The sequence below is a fragment of the Miscanthus floridulus genome, chromosome 4 (genome assembly GCF_019320115.1).
Source record: "Miscanthus floridulus cultivar M001 chromosome 4, ASM1932011v1, whole genome shotgun sequence".
Classification (NCBI taxonomy): Eukaryota; Viridiplantae; Streptophyta; class Magnoliopsida; order Poales; family Poaceae; genus Miscanthus; species Miscanthus floridulus.
Genome location: NC_089583.1, coordinates 64,568,580 through 64,581,961, shown reverse-complemented (window position 1 = coordinate 64,581,961; position 13,382 = coordinate 64,568,580). Strand labels below are relative to the sequence as shown.

The following is a 13,382-nucleotide window of genomic DNA, read 5'->3' as shown; positions in this document are numbered from 1 at the left end:
ATTTAACATGTCTGCTACCCTGACATCAGCATCATAATCCTCGATGCGTGGTCTCACCACCTCCTCTCTCATACGATCGGCTTCACCATGGTAGACCCACCAGGTATAGTCTGTCATAAATCCATTCTTCCAAAGATGTTCCCCCATGACCTTCTTCGTTTGTCTTTTCCTATTTGCACATTTGCTATAGGGACAGCAAATTTTACTCGCTCCTTTAGCAGCCACGCCAAATGTCCATTCCAAGAAAGCATCAGTCTTGTCGATCCATTCATTGGAGACTTGACCCTGACTTGCGTGGCCCATGTACATCCACTCACGGTCCTTCATCCTCTAACATATATAGCGGCGAGTAATATAAACATCAATTGTATCTACACAATATTCCTACTATCTAATAGGTGAGGATAGGTCCTAATCTCACCCGCGGATCCATAGATGAGGTTTGTTTCCATGCTCTACTCCTATCCGAAATAGAATTTTGGTAGCACCTCCCTGCTGTTCTCCAAATACACATCCTGCCAGGGAGAGTGTGTATCCAGAGAACAACAGGGAGATGATGCCGAAACTCTGTCTCGGATCAGAGCAGACCATGGAAACTAACCCCACCTACGCATCTGCGGGCTATCTAAAAAACGTGGACAATTCAAAACAGCTATAGTTTTAGATATGGAAATATCTGCATATTTCCAATCGTATCTCTTTCGAATGGGAGACGCCTAACTGGGTTACGTGATCTATGACCATGATACAGAAAGAGGGTTATACCTAGGGTGGCGGTGGAGTTAGGCTAGCGGGGCCATGGTGGGTCGGTGTAGTGGTGAGGCAACGCGGTGTAGGCAGACCCGCAGCGGCGAGGAAGGCGATCGGGGTCACCGAGGTACTCCGGCTCCGCTCTGACAAGCTCTTCTCTGCAAAAAAAGAAACATAAAACTGTCAATACAAAATTTCGGCAGCACCTCCCCTGCACGGTGAGGTTTCTAAAACCTACAAGAAAACCAACGGCACGATGGCTGACATGCACATATATATGAACGGCACGATGGCCGACATGCACAAGATTATATCCAACCATATATATATAACAATGTCACAACCACTACTACGTCTCCTACGACTACCACCACTCTACTCTACCACTACTACTACCACAACTACTAGTAATACTACGACGACGACGACGGTAGGGCATACCTAGTGGGTGTCGTAGGGCGGCGGTGGTGAAGGGGCCAGGGCGCCGGTAGACAAGGCGATGGATGGGGAAGCGCCGAGGACGTGGCAACGGCGGCCAAGGTGCCCCCTCCTCCTCCTCCTTCTTCCTCCTTTCTCCTTCTTCCTCCTCCTACTTCTCTTCCTCCTTCTTCCTCCTTCCTCCTCTCCTCCTCCTCCTCTCTTTCTCCTCCTCCAACGGCGCGATGCGGGGGGCGGCGCTGGCGCTGGCGCGAGCGGCGCGGGCACGGGCGGGGGCGGCGCTGACGTTGGCGCAGGCATGCCTGCGTGCGTGTGTTTGTGTGTGTGTGCGGTGTGTGTAGGCCGGCTGGGCCGGCAGGTTAAATCCCTCCTTTGCCGAGTGCCCCCGATCTGGCATTCGGCAAAGAGGGTTTTTAAAAAAATTCTCTTTGCCGAGTGTCTTCTCTTGACACTCGGCAAAACGCTTATTTACCGAGTGTCATTTTTTGACACTCGGCAAACCAAAAAAAAATTTCACTTTTGATCTCCAAACTTTTTCTACAGTCCTCATACAATACCTGGTACTCCATGTTCCAATGTGGCACATTTCTCGGACTTTTTCTATATTTCTTTCATTTATTTCATTTAATTGAATTTTCTTGGATAATTCAAATTATAACTGCTAGTCATTCAAATAATGAAAAAATGAATGGAAAAATAATATTCATGTTATTTAGTATAATGTGAGGCCGTATCTAGGAACATACCACCAATTTCGAACATCTTGTTCACGAAACATTACCACGAACTTGCGGGTGAGTTGTTTTTAAATTTTATAAAAAGCAAATGAAGACCGAAAACTTTGAAACTTGTCGAGATGTCATGATATTATATGTGGAAGCTGTGATAAAAAATTGAGAAGGTTTCGCGTAAGTTGTCACGTACGATGCTTGCAAACCGAAGAATCTCCGAAGAAGTTCGGTTTGCAAGCATCGTACATGATAACTTGCGCGAAACCTTCTCAATTTTTTATCACAACCTCCACATATGATATCATGACATCTCGACAAGTTTCAAGATTTTCATTCTTCGTTTCCTTTTTATAGAATTTAAAACAACTTGACCGCAAGTTCGTGGTTATGTTTCATGAACAAGATGTTCGAAATTGGTGGTATGTTCCTAGATACGGCCTCATATTATACTAAATAACATGAATATCATTTTTTCATTTATTTTTTTCATTATTCGAATGACTAGCAGTTATAATTTGAATTATCCAAGAAAATTCAATTAAATGAAATAAATGAAAGAAATATAGAAAAAGTCCGAGAAATATGCCACATTGGAACATGGAGTACCAGGTACTGTATGAGGACCGCAGAAAAAGGTTGGAGGTCAAAAGTGAAAAAAAAATTTGGTTTGCCGGTGTCAAAAAATGATACTCGGCAAATCAGCGCTTTACCGAGTGTCAGGAGAAGACACTCGGCAAAGGGTTAACGGCGGTGGCCCTTTGCCGAGTGTTCTAGTTTGCCGAGTGTCGGGCACTCGGCAAACCTGGTCTTTGCCGAGTGTTATTGTTTGCCGAGTGCTCGGCACTCGGCAAACTACCTCTTTGCCGAGTGCCATTTGTTTGCCGAGTGCTTTCTCTCTAGCACTCGGCAAATAGCCTCTTTACCGAGCACCCGATAAAAAGCACTCGGCAAAGTATGGGACACTCGGCAAAGAAGCCGTCTCCGATAGTGATGTGCTGGAACTTGTTATATTGGATACGGTTAGGACTATGTGTTGGAACTTATCGTGCTGGATGTTTAGGACTATGAGCTAGTAAGCCTTTTAGTGTAATGATTGGACACTTGGATGGAGTTGGAATATATTGTGATTTGGAACCTATTTTATATGTGTTGGATTGGCATTTGGGTCATATGTGTGCATTTGGAATTTGGTTTGAGATGCTCTTGTTGGATAATTTTCATGACGGTTTCGACTCTCAGGAAAACATGCTTTTGTGCTATTGGGTAATTTTCATGAGGGTTTCGACTCTATGAAAAATATACTTCTGTGATGGTCTGAACATATTTTTTGTGGTGATGTGCTATCATGAAATACTATATTTCTTGTGAGTTATTGGAACACTCATGAAATACCAAACTCTCACGAAATTCATTTCATGACAGTGACTCTCACGAAAAATTAAACTCTCACGAAATCATTTCATGACGATGACCTCTCACGAAATAGCACAAAATACCGCCAAGAAAACACTGATGCAAACCTGGTGGCAATGTTATTTTCATGAGGGTGGTCGCCGCGCACTCTTGCCACGAAAAGAATCCATGATGGTGAACTCTCATGAAAATGGGATTTTCCTTGTGTCTATTATGGTAAGAGGTGATGCGTGACGGTGTACCCTCACGAATTATTTTCATGAGAGTAAAACCATATTTCGTGATATGTTTTGCACTCTCGCGAAATCTCCGGCTTCTGGTAGTGAGCGCACGAAATCTCCGGCTTCTGGTAGTGAGCGCACCTAGTGCAGGTTTAAATGATGTTTAAAGGGGTTAAACAACCAGTGTAGACCAACACTGACTACACGTAACCATCTGTTTCGTACAGCAGTACACATATCAGTTCACGCAAGGACTTAGGTCTTAAGGAGCTTGGAGCGCACCTGCGCACGGGAATTGTTTGCCATGCATGATTTGCTTTCTGGTTTCTGCTCTCACTCTCACACGCTGAAATCTGAATTTGTGCCAACCAGAATCGATCTGCCACAGCGTGGCCAATAAATTCCAAGACATCCACATGCACATTCCTGTTCACTCCGGCCAGCAGGCAGCAGGAACACTTGTCGGCTTGCTTCTGTTGCCCTCCTCCGATCCCTTGAGAACTCTAGCGCCGCTCACATCCACCGGCCGGGCACCTAGCGTTTGTCCCTTTGCAACCCTCCGATCCCTTGAGAACTCTGGCGCCGCTCACATCCACCGGCCGGGCACCTAGCGTTTGTCCCTTTGCAACCGATCGAGCTTCGTCCTTGTACTGCTGATCGAATGCTGATCCATCCATCGCAGAGACCACCAGAGAACTACAGTTACACAACTCTGGACAAAACGCTACGGTACAAGCACTGTCCGTTGTATATATATATATATATATCAATGTGTGTATGTATCCCTACTGTACACTGTACTGCACTGTACCAGTACCAGAGGGAAAAGGGAGAGAAGCGAAAGAGGTGTTATGACATCAGCTGCTTGCATTGCAGTGCACTTCTTTTGTAGGAAGTACATGTGTATACCGCAAGCTTAAGGCCCCTCCGGACGATCAGTGTCGTTCCGTGTCTGGTGGTGCTGGTGCACCCGCTGAGATGGCAGGACCGGTCTGCACATACGATGACTCTTGCATCCCTAAAGGTAGGTACCACGTCATATTCAGTATGTGTTCTTTTTTACCATCAGATCAGTGTAGATCAGTGTGTGTTGAGGGTACGGTACTCCATCACAAATAATGTCACATTTCTCATTTTCCGAGGAGTTGACTAACTTTTTTAGAAATGTTTTTATATATTTAGTCAAGCACTAAAAGAATTGACTCCTCGAAAAATGAGACATATGGTGTTGTTTTTGGACAAAGGGACTATATTATCTATGTCTCTTACAAAGCTAATGTCAACTACAGATTTTATCTCATCCCACTTCACCCTATTCTTATTTATTGGAGTCACGAGGAAATAAGCTGCCTTTGATGGATTCTATTTAGGACGTGGTGGATATGCCCTTATCAATCCATGGTTGCAAATGGCAGGTAGTGCTGAATCTAGAATTTTTACATGGGGTATGTCAGACCAAAATTTTCATATCCAAACCGGTTGAATCCATTTAGGGATTTTGTAAAGTACCATTAAAATTATCCCACAATTCGGTATATAAATACTAAATAGGATAATAATAAGTCCTAAATTACAATACAAATAGTTTAAACAACATACTAATAGTTCAAAACATGCAACATAGAAGCTTAAATACCATATAGAATTACATCACTACTTTTTGGTCCTGCACTTTCTAATGGCCATGAAAGTCTTGATTATGTCATTTTCATCCACTTCGTCCAAAATGTCTATCAATAAATGTGGCAAGGAAATCATCCAAAAGACTATATCATTCATCTTATTTCTTGACTTGGTTTTGACTAAATTCATTGTAGAAAATGCCCTCTCAAAACTTGTTGTAGCCACCAATAGAAGCAATACCAATTTGAGAGACGAGTAAACCAAATCATAAACTTTGTGTCTAAATGTTGTATACAGTTTTGTAATGAGAGCCCCACCGAGTCTCACAAGGCCTAGGCAACCCCATCTCTTGATTTATTTAGTCCACTCTCAGTTTCAATTTCACCACAAATCAAGTGCTTTCATGATATTCACAAGTCTAGCATTTTGAAGCATGCCATGACGCCTACGAGAATCTCCAACAATATTTATAGCAAGAGGGATACTTGTCCCAAAAACCATACATAGTTAGTATTGTCCTTAGCAACGATAACAAGAATTAGTTGGAGTTGATGTGCAAAACAATGGACATAATAAGAAGATGATGACTCTTGGATAATCAATAATTTTAGCTTTTTAATATCTCCTTTCATGTTGCTAGCCCCATTATAACCTTGACCATTGGATACTAGTATTGTCAAACACCGGAGATGGCAGCACGCACGTGCCATTGGCACATCTGTGCGGGACAAACACCGTCCACATGCTTCATCGCATCTTCAATTAGTTCACGCACCCCCGTAGCTCAGATGGCACATCACTGAGAAAAGGGCTGATAAAGTCTTATAGAGTTTCAATTTCACATAAGCCACATCGTCACTAGCCACCTGACCGGCCGGCCTAGATTGGCACAACTTCGGTCATCTATGTTCACAAAGGTATTTGGGCAGGGGTGCTTGGGAGGTTGTCGCACGCAAGAGAAGGGGCCTTTGGCACGTGGGGAAGGTGGTGATAGAGAGCGAGGCTTAGCTCTCCTTCTCTAGCTACTATGGAAAAGGAAAAAGGAGAGTGGCTAAAATTGGAGATCCCTCTTCTAGAGGCTATTGGAGCTGATTTGTTGCCCAACATCATAATATCTGGCATTATACATGGTTTTAAAGAGTTTGCAGAAGTTGCTGTTGGCATTTTTTAGTGTCCCTTAATTAGATGGGATGTTTCATTTCTCAGTTTTGTTTTAATAATTTTATTTTGAACTTAAAAATTAGCACATTTAACGCATGTGGATCAATCTCAAAATGATGCGAAGTTGAGATGGAAGAGCTAATATGAGGAAGCTAGATTCAAACTGGTGATAGGGACTAGATAGAAGCGACTGAGGACGCCAGTGTTTGGGGACTCAAACGACAGCTCATTACCATTAAATGAAAACAATATAGATGATGGAGGATGATGCATGGTACAGGATACAAGACATGCATACATGCAGCACAACCGAATTTTGTTGTATGTTGGAAAAAGTTCTATTGTACCTCTCTGAACTATTGCCATAATCGGATTTTTCTCCTCGAATTTTGAACCGTATGTCTTACCCCTTGAACTCAACCATTCAAATTACCTCCCTGGTTTAGTTCAAAGTGGTTTTGAAGGTAGTTTTGTCTTTTTTAGTTAAAAATCAGTAACAAATATTCAGTAAGGTTTTTAAAACATAAAAAAAAACCTCTAAGTTTTTTTTTAAATGAGAAAATGCTTGAGATATATTGGGATATGAAGAATCCAAATAAAATATTTAGACCTTGTGAAATATCTCTAAAAATTCAGTAAATATTTGATAAGGTTTTTAAATCATAGAAAAGGTCTCTAAGTTTTTAAAATGTTCGATAAAAATCTTACAGATATATTGGGACTAGGGAAAAAATGTCGGCTGATAGAATTCAAAATTTCTGAGATATCCCGTTTACCAGCTAGGCCCAAAAATTTTCCTCTATTGTCCGAAATTTTCATAATTTTAAATTTTTGTCATCCAAATAGGCGCCAAAGCCCACCCATTGCTCCAACCCTAATCCATGTTTCATTTTCTCTCCTCTTCTCTTCTAGGTTCAAGTTGCCACCGCCGCAACACACTCGCACGCTCCGACCGTGTCGCTGCCCTCCTCATTGAATTGGCAATTGATAATATGTTGTATTTAGTTGTTTATGTTAAATGCTTTCCTGAACAAAATGAGTCAATTTTTGTCTAATTTTTTTCTGAAATTTTATTTCTATTGCCGATAATTTTTTGATATTCCTGTTTATCGGTGATCACCGAGATTTTTAAAATCCCGTTAGAGAAAACCTTGATTGGGACACGAAAAATCCAAATAAAATATTTAGACCTCATGAATATATCTCTAGATGCTTCAAAATGATTTAATTATATAAAAATTGAAAAAGACATCTAGAAAAATCTAGAAAATTCCTAAAACATTCTAATTGATGTCAAAATGCATTTTGAACACATTTTGCAACAAAAATCATAATACACAACTAGCATGTATGCATTCAGTATTAATGTATGTTGCATTGATGCGGGTCACATCTCATACTTTTCTCATGTGCAAAGTTTTTAGAACATGTTAATACATAGATTAGGATGTTTTGTGAATTTTCTAGATATTTTCCCATTTTTCTAGAGCTAAATATATTTTTGAAGCTTCTAAAGATACTTTCATGAATTGTATATAACTTATTGGGAATTGTTGTATCACAGTATCTATCTCTAGGTGTTTTTGGAAATTTTAAAAGCTTGGAGACATTTTATTAAAAATCTTATCTAGTATTTAGCCGATTTTTTTAGCTACCAAGAGTACAAAACTACTTTAAAACATGGTAGGTAGGCAATATGAACAGTTTTGAGAGTTCAAGGATAAGATGTCTGGTTTTGTAGCTTGAGAAGGAACGAAAACCAGACCACTACAGTAGTTTAGAGAGGTAGAATAAACTTTTTCTTTGTATATGATGTGTCCACATGGTAAGCTTATTATTGGGCTGGTTCATGGGCCGAACAGGCCCATCATAGGTCCTTTGTTCCTCTTGTGTACTGGTAACTTTGGTATATATCCGTATGGAAAGTCGTATCGTATAGTATAAATAATAAAATCGAAATGCAGGTATAGCAGGAGTGTCGTCCTCGACCTAAATAAACGGATAACAAACATTACGAGACGTTCTCCCTGATGAGCTAGGCTAGCTATGTCGTACGCACGGTGAGCTTTGTTGCGTTCGCAGTCGCTGTCAGCATGTTTCACCCCCTTCATACATTTGGAATAAACAAGCTTTCGCCGTGAAAGGGATGTGACACGTACACGCAATCATCGATGTCAGGCCGCCTTGGCGTGCATGCATGATGCATGAACACAGAGAAGGAGAATTAATTGCATCAACCTGCACGTACGTACGCAGGCATTCATCATCCAGATCAGAACCATGCACTGTAGTAAGTCTTTAACTGTACCGTACGTGCCATGCATGCTGGCTGGACATACTGCATGCACCCGGCCGGCCGGACTCGTCAGGTATGTGAGATGACTAGTAGGGAGTAGGAATACATACATTTGTAATCATTGACTGAAGCTGCATGCGGCATATATATGGATCGGGTAGATGAGATCGACATGCATGCATGCAAATGAAACCTGAGCGGGCATGCATGTCGTCGAGCTTGCATCATTTCGATCTCGGTCGGAAACCATGCATGCATGCGTGGTTCATCTCAACTGTTTCCAGATCCAAGGGCGACAAATTTCTTACGTGAAAGTGACGTGCATATGCATGTGTGCACAATGCATGGCAATGCAACAAGGCAAGGCTCATATCATGGCACTCTACTATATGCAAGCTTTATTGCTGCCAACAGACATACATGCCGCATGCAACGTCCTCATGACCCCTTTTTGTTTCCTAGCTCTAGCTTTTCAGTGCAGACTGGGCCGGAGTAGTGGTGCGTGGCTCGATCCATCGGGGCAAATTACAGTGAACAAGCTATAGCTAATAATGAAAAGATAAAGATGGAAAATTAATAAAGATTAAAAAAAAAGTGAAAGTTAAAGGGGGCATGCTGGGCGGGGAAATTTACATCATCAGCAACCACATCTGTGTGCTACACTGCTACGTGAAAATTCGTGCGTACATGTACGTAGAGGCTGGGTTTGCGGGACAGACTGCTATTTATGCATGCTTCATTATGCAACGGCGGCAAAAATGCTTCATCTTGTAGTTGATTGTAGGCTCATGTGCATTTCTGCATGTATATATGGATAATATGGACTGCTACTTGATGGCCTTCTGATTGGCGCCATTGTAGCAAAAATGGCGATGGAACTCTCCACCGATGCAGCATTTCAGCCTCAGGAAACTTGGCTCCTTTGGCACCGTCAGAGGCCTCGTCGACCTGCACGTCGTCCATACAGTAAAAAATAAAAATAATTGAAGTTTCATATATACATAGGCATTAATAATAATTGGATGCATGCAACGTACAATTGACTAATTTGAATTGTTTCATATATATTCAATTAACAAGGCATATGTAATTTTTTTTTGTGAAAAATTCAGCAACGTAAATATATACTATTAACGTTTTATGGCTGCAGTATGTGGTAATAGAAAATATTCATCTTCAAAATAAGATCATTCCTGCTGATCATTGTAAAGTTTGAAAACTTGGTGTTTATCTTATTTGTCCTTAGTTGGCATTATATTGAATGCATCACTCTCTAATAATTTGTGTACCTAGAACAACTACCATCCAAAAAGGCAGAGTTATTTGTTCCTTCTCATCCCTGCATGTATTATTATTTAGAGTTGTGGTACAGCAGTATCCTTTAGTTTTTATTAGTATCATATATAGACGATAGAACTTGTGTAATGTCTGCCTTCTTTTAGTATCTATTAATTTTTGCACTTTTCTGTTCCTCATATTCGGTTCAGCTGATTAATGAAGATTTGGTGAACCAGGCCAATTGTTGATTATTGATGATGTCTAGCTATCTATCTTCTAACAAGCTCAATCATATGTGAGTTCATGATATATGCTCGTGTGTGTGTGTGTGTGTGTATATATATATATATATATATATATAGTATAATTGCCTTTGTGGGTGGAATGGCTTGTCAAATGCTGGCATAAGTTGGGCCTTGGGAACCATCTCCTTCCTCATCAGCTTTATCTCACGCTCCTCCATCAACTGCATACATGAGTATTTCAGTGAAAAAAAAGAGATAAGCGTGTATGCAGAAACTCCTCGTGTTTAATTTATATATATTTATTTACAGTCCGTACCTGTCCAAGCTTCTCTTCAAATCTGCGAATGATTTCCTGGGTATTTATCTTGCTTGCAACCTGGAAGCAACCCGCCTCACAAGTTAGTTTCTTTGAAGTAAATTTAATTTGGAGGTATATTATCTTGAATAAATAATTATATTATTATCTGCGTAATTAACCTGATAATTGTAACCAGCCCGCCTTATTGCTCTCTCCTCAGTGTGAAGCCTGTTGTAGCTCAGGGGCTGTTCGTGTCTCGGTGATCTCTGAGACTATATATTACAAAGAGAGAGTAACGACCTTTATAATTAATTTCAACTTTATTTTAGATACAAGTACAACTGATTGTAGAGTTAAAAATAGAAGCTTTTAGCTGAACCGTACCTTAGGCGAGGTTTGTGAAGTTGAAGAACGGCGTTTGCCCTCATCATGAGACAACATATCTTGATGACCACCTTTCTGAACGTTTTGTTGTTCATTTTTCCGTCCATGCGGCTATATAAATTATCCACTTTAATTAGTTTTCTGAATATTATTATTGCATAAGTAAATTAAAATTAGAGATCTAGCTACTAGGTATTAGATAAAAAAAAGGGACAGGCAGGGATATATATATACTTCTCACATATTGGATGATTATTATTATTATTAGTTGTTCATGGAAGAAAGGAATCATATCATACCGATGTGGATATTCCACCAAAAATTATTTACACCTATATTCTGTGGACCATATTTGTACAGAAAAAAAAAACATAACGAAACTGCTAAAAGCATGATATCCGTCCCATCCCACCATCAACCGTTCCTACCCAGTTTGACCATATCTGGCCGGGTACAAAAGTAGTGTGGCCACTTGAAAAGTACCCACTCCAAAGTCATTTTCGGACAACATCTAATCTAATAAATCATATATTTTTTGTGAAAATATGTTTAAGAAATAGTGACGGATGTATACGATGAGCTAACATTTTGATATAAAGAGACACCATGCATTGTAATATTTTGTGGCATTGACTTCTTTACATACCGTCAAGAAAAAAACAGTGTGCTCTATGTTTCTTCATTATTAGGATATTATCTTTTAGTTATATATATCAAAGCAAATGGATGCATTACTATTGTTGGACATGTTTAGTTTGGCAAAGTTTTTTTTTCTTTTTGTAGTGGATACATTAAACACACACTATTGTTGTGTCATGGAAACGTCAAACTCTGAACCGTAAGGAACACTCTTCACTGATTTTTTTTTTTTGTGGGTGAAGAATACCGCGCTCATGGTGCATTTGTTATCCAAATCCAAATCCTGCTTATATATTATCCTAAGAACATGTTGTTAACATGAATTGCCTTACATGATCATGGACAGTGACAGAGCCAAAAAAAATTAGGAGCCAGGACGATCCTCATTATGAAAAATATTTACTAACAAATTATAGCGTTTCTTCTTTGATAGTACAAAGGAATTTTTTTTATAACTTCATCGATAAGCTAGGCCGCCTACCCGGAGTGGTCAGGCAATGGCTCTGCCACTGCTTATGCTTATGCATGGATGTATCTACTAGTTCATACCTCGGTAGTGTTCTTCTTATGAGGCAGAGATCCTCCTCCATTCCTCACCGGGCTCTTGGGACTGGTATGAATCGTTGAGCTCTGAGTAAACAGTAGTCATGCATGTAAATGAAATTAACCAAATTCAGGTGAACAATCCAAATGATGATAATATGGAGCTATTATATTGGTTAATACATCAAGCCCCCTTATTAAAGAGCTCAACTGAAATAGTGGTCGGGGGCAGAGAAAGTGACACTTGGTTAATTTAAAATAAAATCTTTTATTTACTTCTTGTTTAGGAAGCCTTTAACTAATTTGAAAGTAACTCATATCTAAGATGACAAAAGCCATGCATGTAAGTTAAAGGTACGCAACAAGATAACATGTCACTCATCAACTTCACTTGATCTATCAAGGCAACGTTTCAAATAAAAAAAACGTACGTACGTAACAAGCATGCATGTTTGAACCTGAGGATGACTCAAACTCAAAACAAAATATATTTCTTTTACTCTATGCATGCATGCAAGGTACGGTGGACGTACACAAAACCTGACAGAAACTGTATACGGAAATCTAAATTTCCTAGCTAGCTAGCTAGTAGCATATATGATCTTTGCTGAGAGTGTGGCTTGATCTTGGTTAGGACGAAGCAAATACGCAGAAAGGATCTTGGAGACATGCAGCTCTATATATCTCAAGCAAGCAGGCATGGATGCATACTACACATCAAGGCATCTCTCTTTGCTTCTTCTCTATCTAACCTTATTAGGGGAAGAAGTGGCCTTCCTTGCCTTCTCCATTTCTCTGGCCATCTCTCTCTATTAATGCAGCAATGCAATGCAATGCAGAGGTTGCAAGAAGAAGTGATATGGGGCAGCCAATAGTTGCACCAATTTATAGAGCTATTAGGTATCACAATGACAATGCATGCGGCGTGCAAGGAGTACTATATAGCATCCCCTAGCTAGCTAAGCTTGCTAGATAAGAGGCAGGTAGCCAAAGTGCGTGCAGAGTGAGCGAGCTGATGACCGAGAAAGGTAGCTTTCACCCGTGCTGTGCCACTTCACCAGCCATGCATATATGATATCCTTGCTAGCTGCTTTCAATATAGCTGTCTATCTACTACACTGCACCCTATCTCAGAATCAGGCTTGTCACCACGCACACACCATCGTCAATCAGATGAGTGTGTGATGCTCATGCAAGCCGGCCTTGTGTTGTTAATTCCCCTCTATCCTACCAACCGTCTGATGAGGCATAGCCATCAAGGGAACCAGGCTAACAAACTTTGAGGTGGCACTGAAACTTCGTCCCCTATGAAAATCACGAAATCACACGCCAACGGAGCAAGCAGCTAGCTAGCTAGCTTGA

General features: G+C 40.4%; 1 protein-coding gene across 1 annotated transcript; it reads right to left on the bottom strand.

Moving 5' to 3' along the window:
• Window positions 1–9,005: 9,005 nt before the first annotated feature.
• Window positions 9,006–13,148, bottom strand: LOC136551585 (microtubule-destabilizing protein 60-like). Its single transcript, XM_066543134.1, has 7 exons — window positions 12,773–13,148; window positions 12,027–12,107; window positions 10,839–10,949; window positions 10,634–10,726; window positions 10,473–10,532; window positions 10,283–10,377; window positions 9,006–9,581 (listed from the first exon to the last, which is right to left on the bottom strand). Exons 1-7 carry the CDS (start codon window positions 12,821–12,823, stop codon window positions 9,461–9,463), a joined length of 612 nt encoding a protein of 203 aa, XP_066399231.1. The 5' UTR covers window positions 12,824–13,148; the 3' UTR covers window positions 9,006–9,460.
• Window positions 13,149–13,382: the final 234 nt, after the last annotated feature.

What these genes read in the sequence shown, in the direction of transcription:
- LOC136551585 (XM_066543134.1), bottom strand. Translation starts at nt 12,823, where the DNA reads ATGGCCAGAGAAATGGAGAAGGCAAGGAAGGCCACTTCTTCCCCTAAT. An exon ending in CCACTTCTTCCCCTAATAAG is followed by an intron (nt 12,108 to 12,772) that starts GTTAGATAGAGA and finishes CTGTTTACTCAG; the next exon opens with AGCTCAACGATTCATACCAG. An exon ending in AAGCCATTCCACCCACAAAG is followed by an intron (nt 9,582 to 10,282) that starts GCAATTATACTA and finishes GACGACGTGCAG; the next exon opens with GTCGACGAGGCCTCTGACGG.